This window comes from Columba livia, chromosome Z (assembly GCF_036013475.1).
Source record: "Columba livia isolate bColLiv1 breed racing homer chromosome Z, bColLiv1.pat.W.v2, whole genome shotgun sequence".
NCBI classification, from domain to species: domain Eukaryota; kingdom Metazoa; phylum Chordata; class Aves; order Columbiformes; family Columbidae; genus Columba; species Columba livia.
In genome coordinates this window covers 36,355,325-36,366,798 of record NC_088642.1, presented here as the reverse complement: position 1 = coordinate 36,366,798, position 11,474 = coordinate 36,355,325, and the positions used below count along the sequence as shown (strand labels likewise).

General features: G+C 41.3%; 1 protein-coding gene across 1 annotated transcript; it reads left to right on the top strand.

The window, feature by feature from the left end:
• Positions 1–335: 335 nt before the first annotated feature.
• On the top strand, positions 336–6,290 carry SRP19 (signal recognition particle 19). Its single transcript, XM_065045410.1, has 5 exons — positions 336–501; positions 1,987–2,062; positions 3,031–3,102; positions 4,508–4,619; positions 5,645–6,290. Exons 1-5 carry the CDS (start codon positions 458–460, stop codon positions 5,776–5,778), a joined length of 438 nt encoding a protein of 145 aa, XP_064901482.1. The 5' UTR covers positions 336–457; the 3' UTR covers positions 5,779–6,290.
• The last annotated feature ends 5,184 nt before the right edge of the window (positions 6,291–11,474 follow it).

The following is an 11,474-nucleotide window of genomic DNA, read 5'->3' as shown; positions in this document are numbered from 1 at the left end:
CCCCTGGTGACTCGTCACGTATGGGAGACACCGCTCAACCCGTCCGCTCGCACCGAGTGGCGGGCCGCTCGTCACACTTCGCCCGCCGCGTGGCTTCTCAAGCTGTCTGTTCGCGCAGCCCGGCCGGCGGCACGGCCTGTGCCTCCGACACGCAGTGAGCGCCGCGGCGCCGCCTCGGCACGGAGCCGCCCCCACGCAGGGCCTGCGGCCCCTCCTCCACCCGAGCCTCCCGCGGCCCCGCCCGCGCTCCCCCCGCAAAGGCGCATGAGCGAGAGGAGACCCGCGGCGCGGTGAGCTTACGTTTCGTTTCCTTATAGGGTGACGCGCTTTTAGAGACAACACTGCTGGCCAATGGAGTTCCCGGATCTGGAGGGCGGGGGCGGGATTTCCTGGCGAAGGGGAGGAGAGTGGGGCTGGTGCGGGCTGGCGGTGTCCGTGGTGTGGAGCCGTCGCTGTCATGGCTGCCGCTGCCACCGCGGCTTCTCCAGCTGATAAGGAGAGGTAACGTGAGCCGCGCCCTCTGGGGCCGGCAGTGGGGGCTGTGGGCACTCTTCGCCGGAGCGGGCCGGGACCGGGAGTGCGTCAGGGCCGCAACCGGCGGCGGTGGGGGGCCGGGCGGCCCAGGCGGGAAGGGCCGTGCCGGCCCGGGGCGGTGGGCCAGGCCTGCGGCTCTGGTAACTTGTCCGAGTGTGTGCGGGGCTGTTACAGTAACCCGTCACGGAGCAGGGCCGCAGGCTGCTGCGCGGTGTGGCTGGTGTGCGGAGGTTCCCCGCACAGTGTCCAGGGGCAGCGGCCGCGTTTCCCTTCGCACGCAGCGAGGCGGGGAACCGGCCGCAGGGCCGCCCGCTGCGGGTCGGGGCGGCGGGTTCGCGCTGCGCCGGGGAAAGCTGTGAAGCGGGAGGTCGGAGTTTGGCAGCTTCTGGTTCTGGAGCGCTTGATGCCCAACTGTCCTTCCGTTCTGGTGACGGGTTGTGTCACTTAAAGCTCAGAACCAAGGTAAACTGAGCAAGAGGAGGTGCTGGTCAGTGCCGTGTGTTCACGGCTGTAAATGTCAGTAATGAGGCTGGAAGTTTCTGTGCAAAACTCTGCCACTTACACAAAAGTACTAGTTGGTTTATAAAGAGGAAAATGGCAGTGAACAGATATTTGGAAGAGTAATGGAAGTTGAGATGACTGAGGCTAGTTTTAGAGGCAGTGAGAAATGTTTCCTTGGAGGCTGTAAGGAGCAGTGTCTCCAGCTAACTGAATATGAGTCTACTCCAGATTATTTTCTCAGCCTCTGATTCCTTATTATGGCACTATAGCTTCTCACTCAAAGGTAGGTATTCTGCAGCCTCTCCCTGTAGGCCTCAGCTAGTTGAGGTGTATTTTTCTGTCTGATAAGAGGTATAATTGAGGTTCTGTCTTTCTTGTCACCTGTATGTACTCAACAGGCTTAAAGCTAATGAAAAATCTTAAACAAATTTCTAAGTATGGCTTTTCAGAGGCTTTATAGCTTGCCCAGATTTGGGTTGTTATGTGTGTGAGTTGGGAAAAAAAAAAAGCCAATCCATGGAAGAAAAGAAAAACCTGCTTCTTGCTTCTGTCAGCAGCTGGTGTCCTACAACCTTTTCAGGAAGACTTCTTTAGTTATTTTCAGGGAAATGCGTGTGTTTTCTTCTATGTTTCAAGGATTTAAGAAATGGGTCAAAACATTCTCTTTTAACCTTTTTTTTTTTCTCGAGATAGGTAGTGCTGTGCTTCGTACACACTGTGCCCTGAAAAGTGGCGTCGTGCAAGGAACATTTCGGCCATATGGTCATAAAGCGTCCTGGATACCTCAAAAATAGGGTTTTGCAATGTCTCACTGGTTGGTCTAGGGAAAATATGTGGTTCTAAGCTGCTGTGGGAACTTTGTAGCTATGAGATTTTTTATTTTACTAAGAAAATGTTGCATAAGCAAGTAAGGTGTTGATGTTACTTAAACTCACTGTTTTCTCCTTTTAGATTCATCTGCATTTATCCAGCGTATTTGAATAACAAGAAGACAATAGCAGAAGGAAGAAGGATACCTATAGACAAAGTAATTTTCTGGGTGGCAGGGAAAGAATGGTGTTTTGTTTTGCTGTACATAAGTGTGCAGAGATTTGGAAAATAAACCTAAAAGCTGTTGATCTTTCCTATCCCCTATGACAAGCAGCTCTATAACTGGAAATTACAGTGTATTTGAAGATAACCTAGTGTCATCATAGGAAAAGCAGGTGAAGTAATGAGAAACTTAATGCACTCAGCCTCTATATATAAGTAGTTTGCCAAGACTGAACGTGATGCAAAGAATAGCTAGCTGAAGATTGTTTACTTGGTGACTGACAGTATGTGCCTGTATTCTGTGCCCCATCCCCTTTGCTGCTGTGAAAGATAGAACTTAAAATGCTTATGGCACATAGATTTGGTAGTTGTTGCTTTTAATCTGTCTGGACATAGTTTTTCATCATCTCCTTTATAATATTTTAACAAGCAGTTCTGGAAGAAATAAAGGGCTTGCCTCACTGCTTAGGGTTGGGTTTTTTTCTGACAACAATTAAAATCTTTCTTGAGCACACAAGTTGCCTGTCAGAGATCTGTCTATGGGAGGAACCTGCTGCCCTGTACCTAGAAGGTTTCTGTTCTTTTCTCCTGTCATTGCTGTAAGTTTGCTGTTGCTGATTCATGGCTTTTGTGTTAGTGTTGTTTTTTTATTTTATTTTTAAATACAATAAATGTTATTTAATTTAAATTCTTTTTCCTAAGCAATTCTGTTACTTGTTCCTGCTCTAATATGTTCTGTCTCATCTGTTTCCTGTTTTACAGATATCTTGTATATTTTTTTATGTTTTCTAGACCATAGGAGAGCTCACAGATGACTTCTACAGTAGATTTGCCATTACTTGAAGTACCTTGTTCCCCCATCTACTTTTCTAGTTATAGAGTATAGGTGGGAAACTGCTAGCTGTTACTGTATGGGTAGTTCATAATTGAAAAACAATTAACTGTAACACATTGTTTCAACAGGCTGTTGAGAATCCTACATCTACAGAAATCCAAGATGTATGTGCAGCAGCTGGATTCAATGTGCTATTAGAGGTAATTCAAAAACACAAACAAAACAAAACATACCAAAAAAAACCCCACACCTTGGTATGTGTCTCTGTTCTTTCATTCATTTTATCTTTTATTACAGGATAGATTACAATTGAGAAGTTTTTATTGTCAGACAAAATATTTGCTCGCTTTGAGTAATGACTGACTGTAATAATGAAGTACAGGGTGTTTCAAAAAGGTGGACCCAGCATGTTACAATTACACGAAAACTTGCAAGTGGTTTAATGAATTATCAGATTTTAGTAACCTTTTTATAAATGCTCAACATTCCCTCTGTCTGTCGTATGCACTGTAAGAGTTTCATTCATGGGTGGTTTGTGGTTGCAGAGATACAATGATTTCAAATTTGGTCAATCTTTTTGAAGCACCCAGTAAATGTTGGAAACCTGTATGCAAGGCAGGAGTAACCCAGGTCTCTGAGACGATGCCTCTTCTAAGCTTCTAAAAAAATTATTTTTATGTAACAATCCTCCTGAGAAGACTACTCTAGATGCCTAAAAGTGTGTCATAATAAAAGCTGATTTTGCAAGCTGCAACTCTGCAAATTAAGCTTTTTAAAAAGCATGTTTTAATGAAAGATTATTACCTTTCAGAATTCGTGTCCTGTGGGAACAGAATTCTGATGCTTGAAATCTTCAGGGTCTTTTGGAGTTCCGTTTTAGTCAGAGAATGTTGTTGTGGTTTTTTGTTTGTTTGTTATTTTACTACAATACCTTCTTGCTCTTTAAATAATTAAAGTTGGTTACCTTTTTCTTTGGAAGTGATTCTGAGCTTCTAGACAGGTGTCTTTTTGCAGTTCATTTTCTGAAGTAATGGTTAATTCAAGATGCTGTTTTATTTTCTATCACTTCTTTATACTAAAGAGTTCAGGTCCTCGTGTAAGAGTGTGACTGGTATCCAAAAACCACTATAAAATTACTTTGCTTTTCAGAAGTTGAGTATAATCCTGTTAGCTCATACCAGCCAGTGAAATGGCCAGTACCAGTAAGAAATCTGTAATGTTTTAACAAAAATTAAGTCTACGAGTATCCAAAAGCAGTGGGCTTCAGGCTGTGCTATACTGACATACTCTGTCTATGTGTCCAGAAGGTTTTGTAGCTGTGAAGAAGGAACAAAAACCTGTGTCTCTGCAGTGCAGAATGGTGGGGGAGTCAAACAATTCCCTTAGCAGGTTACTTGCTAAACTGTTCAGTACCAGTACCTGATTGCAGGAGTACTTCCAAAAAAAGTTATGCTATAGTTTTGGATGCTACTGCAGTGGCTAAAGGGTGGGTGAGAGCTGCTGCTCAGAATTCCAGGCTGCTATGACTTAGATCAATTCCCTGACAAATTTTGCAGAAAATTATTCCAATACTTACTCTAGTAAGTTTCTCCTTTGGTGTGACAGAAAAACAAGATGTATCCTAGAGAGTGGAACAGAGATGTGCAGTACAGAGGTAGAGTACGAATCCAGCTCAAACAAGATGATGGCAACCCGTGTTTACCACAGTTTCCAACACGTGAGTAGAGTACCTGGGTTAGGCACTTCAGCTGCTAAGAAAACAGAACGTCACTGTTTCTCTTGTTATGTTACCAGCTTGCTTAATTAGTTCTACTATTACAGATTTTAAAACTTTACATTAATTTCTTTGCCTGCATAAATCAACCAAGTCGTGTTTGTGAGTGAGCACTGGGTGGAGTTTGTAAAAATGCTGTTGTCTTTGACCCTGCTGTTTCTCAGTGCTTACAGTGGAGGGGATTGTGGGGAGTGTTGTGTGATTGCTATGCTGAACATAGCAGCCGTTCAGTTTTGGCTTACTGTTTCTTCACAGTTAAAACAGAGGATTTGGTATTAAAGTGGCTAAATTCCACCATTTTCTTAGGTTACATACATCAGCTAGGCACCAGTATGGATGCAAAATTGATAAAATAAAATACTGACTTCAGTTGAGTTTTCTGCTGGCCATTTTCATAAATTAACAATTTAACTAAGTAATAGGAACAGTTCATCTTGAAAAAGTAATTTAGTCTTTTGCATTTTTCCTGAAAATTAATTGCTGTGTAAAATGAAAGTAAATATATCTCTGAAGAAGCAAATATGTTAAAAAGCAAGAAGAATACTGAGTCTAGAGTAGCATAGGAGTGCTTTTGGTCAGGAGGAGGTGATTTAAAACCATATTCCTGCTTGAAGACAGCAGTGCCTTTCTGAAAATGCTTGTAGCTTTTGCCTGGTCGTTCTGTCCCAAGTATTTTAGGCCATTATGAGTTGAATGGAAAGAGTAACAGGAAGAGTGTAGGTACTTCAGAGATTGTCAGATTATGTGTCCTTTCCACTCTTCTATCCGTCCTGCACTTTTTTAAAATTAAAAAAAAATGCTGAAAGGAGTATTTCACAAACATCTAGCTACACAGGGAAAAGAAGCAGAACTCCTAGACTTTATATCTACATAAACAGAAATCTAAAGTGGGGCTGAAGTTTCTAACTTAAATTATGCAGATGTTCTTAAAATAGTAGGTGTACATTGATCTCTCTGTGTATTTTTAGGTAAATCAGTGATGCTGTATGCTGCAGAAACCATTCCCAAACTGAAAACAAGAACCCAAAAGATGGGAGGGAGTGATCAAAATCTTCAGCAAGGAGAGGGAGGCAAGAAAGGTAAAGGGAAGAAAAAGAAATGAGCTCACATCTGGAATAATTATTGTATCACATAATTGTACTTACCACAAATACGGAGGGACACATTACTCCTACAACTTTGAAGTGAAAGATACAAGCAAGAAATAAACAGGTGAAGCTGAGGAGAACTGCCTGCTTTTCTTGGAACTGAATGCATGTAGCTGCCTCACATCTGTGTAACAACAAATCTGTCTTCACACACAACCTGCAAGTCTGAAGCTAGCATTCCCTTTGAAAAGTGGAGAGAAACATAAGCAAATGGGGTGGGTGGGAGTATTATTATTTCCAGAAGAAATATGCAGCTTTTGATAAATAAATATTCTCATGCAGACTAGATATCTGAAAACTGGTTGCCTTAGTAAAACATTGTTCTATGTTAGAGAAGTGATTGTCTTAGCTCGGGAGAGTCTTTAGCAGAAAAATGTAAACCGATTAAGTTGTCACTCTGTAAACTTCCTTTGCTAATCTTTCACAGCTATCAAGTGTACCAATAAAGGTAACGTTAATTATGAAACATGTAATTTTATAGAATACTTTTTCCAGAAGTTATTTTTTCCTCCACAGCCTGTTTTAAAGAAGTCAGTGATGTATATTGTAATGATAATATTGTAAAGTTTTAAGTTAATTTGAAACAAAATAGCTCCCTTTTGTGTCTTGTATAATATGAGATGCTATATTATCCTCTTTTGGATTGTTATTTGAGAGGCTAGGAGACATAGCTTTGTTTTCTACCTGTCTAATCCTATTGCAGATGTCTGAGACTTGCAGTGTCTGGTAACTTAAAATATTTGGGGTTTTTGGTTGGTTTGGTTTTGTTTAAAGTAGTATACAGACAGGGACAAAAAGTTATTTGGAGAAGGTGAGTTTGTCAGAACAGCTGTCCAGTAACAAGGTTCCTTTGAAGTAATTAGGAAATGTACTGTGCAAGTTAAATGAGATCTAGTTCAGTTAATATGAGACTGGAAAAGAAGCAGCAGTACCTGCTTAGAGTTTAAAAACAAAAATCCTATATGAGTTTTCTAATCCTTACTATAGGAAAACAAAGTAAATTGGATGCTTTCACAGCAAGTTATCTGTTTTTTTTTTTTTTCTTTTTTTAAATAATTTTTTGTGGCAATGTTCTACTTTTGTATTTATTTTTTTTTGTCTATGTGGTATGCTTTTCTATGGCATCACCGTTTTCCCATTGTAAAGATAAATAGCATACAAAATGTATCTAGACATTTAATGGCTATTCTGAAGTAATGAAACTTGATGAAGTTCTTGGTGACGAGATCCCCACTCAAGTTACTTGTGCTGGTTGTTTGAGTTTTTTTATATCCTTATATTTCTTGTTCTACACAACTGCATCTTTTCAAATAGATGGTGAGTTACCAGTGCCCCTGGAAGTGGGTATCGATGGGTACCAGTAGTGCATCTGCGTAGAGCCCTTGACTTGTGAATAGTTCAAATTGTATTTCCTGTCTGTAGTACTTTGTAAGTGTGGTTCTTCTGTTGCATTGTTTTGTGAAGGAGGCAAATTCTCACTGCAGTTGTAACAAATCCAAAAGCTGCCCTGACAAAGTACCTCAAACCAAACCCTCTACAGGTGTGTAGGCTCTCTGAAATAGAACAGCTTAAGAGAAGAAATACTATGTTCTAAGGCTGTGATTGATTGTGGTCATATACAGATGTCTTCAGGTTTTTTTCTGCTGCTTTAGTAGTTTCCACAAGTTACCTTTGGAGTGTCTGGCCTTGAAAACACCATCTTGGGAAGTTAGTTAGCTGGTATCTGTGAGTTCATGAAATGCTGTGGGAACAGGTGCTGTCTGCAAGTTTTTTGTTACAGAAAGTGACTGGATATGGTCAGAGCTTGCTAATTGCATGCACTCTACAGAGTTAGGAAAGTGCTACAGGTTGGTTGCAACTTGGGGAAAAATACCAAGTGAAGTATGCAAGCAAGAGTGGAAGGTACACTTGTGACATGAGAGACTGTAACTGCCCGTGGATTGTGGGGCTCAAGTTATTCCTGGCTTTCCTGAGTGCTGAGTAACTTTTCTGAAACTGTATTTAAAGTGAGAGCTCTCTGCAAATTAATTGGTACAAGATAACTCAGCTGCATGGTGTCAAGTGGGGGGGAATAACTCCAGCCAAGTCATGATCATGTTATGCCCGAGTGTTCTAAGTCAGAGCTTTAGACCACAGACAGCTGAAAAATGTGGAGGGAGATCTGTTTTCAGTGGCCAGAAATTAGATATCATAAGAACTTGTCTGTGCTATGGTGTGTGTGTGTATTGAGAAAGAACCTTAGTGGCATTGCTTACCAAAGTTTCCCAATCAAAGAACCAAAAATAGTGAAGCTATTTTAAAGCGCAAGGATCTTGCACAAAAGACTGAGAAAGATTTCTGAAAAGAGTAATATTGAGCTAAAATAAATAAAACTCTGATTCAATCAGATTAACAAAGAAAGCTCTATGGGTATTTTGAGTAAAGCTGGCTTTATTTTTAAGCAAATTGTGCACTGTTAGGAAATCAGATGATTATTACCCTTAGGGAGGTGAAGTCTTGTTCCTCCAACCCCTGCCTGCTTATCCCCCATCTCTAAATGAGTGCGTTGTTTTGCCCTTTTTGATTTCTGTCTGGCTTTACAATACACGAGCCTTATCCGTTCCTAAATGAGGCCTCAGAAAGTTCAACACAACTCCCCCTCTCCTGCCAGGGTTAAGCTTGTAAACAAGGCTTTCATTTCTGTATTTCATGTTTTTTTAATAAACTGAGTTCCTTAGAGGGTTAAAAACAAGTGGGTCAAGACAGTAAATCGGGTTCTTCTGCAGGTCTTTCCCTCTTCCTCAGCATACTTCCTCTCTCCCCTTCACCCTCCCCGTCCCTGGAGCAGGGAAGATGATGAGGCCTTTGCGGGGCTGGGAGGAGAGATACGGCTGCTGTAAAAACACAGAAATATTACCACTGCTGCTCTCAATGTTATCTACAGAAAATAATTTTTTGAGGGGCAAGCTGTGTGATAATGGGTGTCTTTTTTTTTCCAATTTTTTCTTTTTGCCTGTCTGTCTGTTACAGTTTTCTTTGAGAATCTGCTTAGGCAGCATAGTTACTAAAAAGACACTAAGGTCTGTGGTTTCCTGTAGATGGCAATAACAACAAAGATGTGCATCGCTGAGTGGGAATTTGCTCTGCATCTAAGATGGTGTCCCTCCAGAAGATGCTAGTCCACTTGTCTTTTCCTATACTTTTCTTTTTTTGGTACCTAGACAAAGATTAAACATTTGAAATGGACATGCGAGCTCAGAATCTGCATAACAATCCTCATAGCAATTTCTGTGTCAGCAGCATTCCCATTGACATTGGGCATTAAGCAGGTCTGAAGAGAGGCAATCAACAAAGAAATTATTAAAAATGAAAATTCAGAACTGTTGTGAGATAGATGTCTTATTCTTTCAGATGTATGGAAGAGGGCACATAGCTGCTTTAGCAGAAGCACAACCATCATTATTCAGTTCTTGGTTTAAAGAAAGTGAGTTTCAAAAGGTTATTTTGAAATGTGTTTTAACTTGGGAAGCAAGAATAAGGTATGACTGTATGTAGTTCTCCACCTTCAGCCATGAAGTAAATTTCTCAAAGACCAGCTCTGCAGAAAATAGGAGTTCTTAAAAAACTTAGCTGTCCGTGTGTATATCCTATTCCTTGTGTGCACTGAAGGCTTAAAGTCTTTTAGCCAGAACTCTTCTTTGAGGCAGCATATTTATCTGGGATGTTCATGCGTGCTGTACTGAGAGTGTGGAAGATGGCGTGACCTTCTTGTTTCCTTCGCTCTGTAGCTGCAGCTGTGTCTGTATTGGAATGGAGTGGAATATTTCAGTTGGAAGGGACCTACAATGACCATCTAGTCCAACGGCCTCACCCCTTCAGGGCTGACCAAAAGCTAAAGTAGGTTATTAAGGGCATTGTCCAAATGCCTCTCAAACACTGTCAGGCTTGGGGTATCAGCCACCTCTCTAGAAAGCTAGATCCAGGGTTTGAACACCTTCTCAGTAAAGAAACACTTCCCAATGTCCAGTCTAAACCTCCCCTGGCCCAGCTGGAACCATTCTCACATATCCTGTCACTGGATACCTGTTATTTAGTTGGTTCTTGTTACAGACTGGCCTTCACAGGGGTATTTAATACCTCTTAGGATAAAATAATTTTGCTTTTCAAATAGGGTTGTGGGGTTTTTTTAATATAATACAAATACTCTCTTCATCTGTTGCTTTATTCTGAGCCTGTCAGGTCATTTGGTTGACATGATAAAGAGATTAGATGTCTCAAAAACGTTAAGTTCCCATAAGTCATGAAGCTGAGTGATCAAACCAGGATGGAAGATGATGTTAATGCATCAGTCAGTGAAGAGACTTTCTGTGTCCAAAATGAGACAAGGAAAGGCAAGGGAATGAGTGTTTATCCTTTCCGGTTGGCAGTTTGCTCTGACCAAGCTGCATTTAATGAGCGTTCAGTTTAATGATGATTCATGCAGTCACAGATTAGGTGCAGATTAGATCTGGCAAAAAAACCCCACCAAGTCAGCTGCTGTTTCCTAAAGGGCCTGAAAAGATGGGAGAACTGAAACACCGCAGCGGTTGGTGTTGGGGAGTCATTGGTGTGGGACCTGAGAGAGAGCGTGGGACACCGCATGTAGGAACTGAGGAGCCTGCATTGTAGGCATTGCAGTGCTATTTCTTATGAAACAGTATGTGTGGCTTTGGTTAGTTGGTATTTGTGTGGGTGTTTTTGTGTTTGGTTTTTTTTCTCTCTGTGGAGGTTTGGTTGGTTGTTGTGGGGCTTTTAGGGGGCGTGGGGGCTTTTTGTTATTTTTCCAGATAACAGAATTTAGGCGTATCTAATCGAACGCTTGAAGAATTCTCTGGCAAGGATGCACTGATACAAAATGGTGGGTATACAAAGTGTTGTTTTGTGGAATTCCACAGCCTCACCAAAGGCATCAACTGCATGGCCTTCCAAAAGACAATCCAAAGTTCATCTTCAGTTATTTTTTACTTGACGAGTTCATGTGGTCATCTTGAGGATTTTTTTTTTGCTCTGGAATAGCCTAATGCTTTATGTACAGTGGGCAATATGCTCTTCAGAAAGCTCTGTCAACATGGTTGTACAACTGAGGACTCCCTTGGTGGTCCTTGGTTGTCCGTCCTCGGGTACTGTTTCGTTCCATCACTCTGGACAGAGAAGTTCTCTGGAAAGACAAGACCGGTGTTCACTATATTCGCATGGTTGCCAAAATGTGCAGTTTACAGGAAATACTGACAGTGTCCCATGACCTATAAGAATTTGTGATTTTGTTTTTTAAAACGCTATTCTCCCTCCTTTGCATAAGGAAGTTATTCTTGGTTCAATTTGAAATAGGGGTGGGAGATGGCTAAAGAATTAAGTCATAATATTATTGTGCTGAGTTTCAGGCTATTTCAACAGAGCTGAAAAGGCTGGAATGTGAGCTCAAGACACTTAACTTTGTCAAATTAAAACAGTTGTGATGGTTTGACCTGACAAGTAATTAGTCACATCTTCCACCACTTAAAAGAATTTCTATTCTTTGTTATCGGTGTTGCTTTCGTTTGAAGAATTTGGTTTCATTTTAATATCACTAGTGGCAATGTTTTCATTGTAGGGTGTTTTTTTTTTTAATGTTCTTCTGAACTTTTTTTTTTCC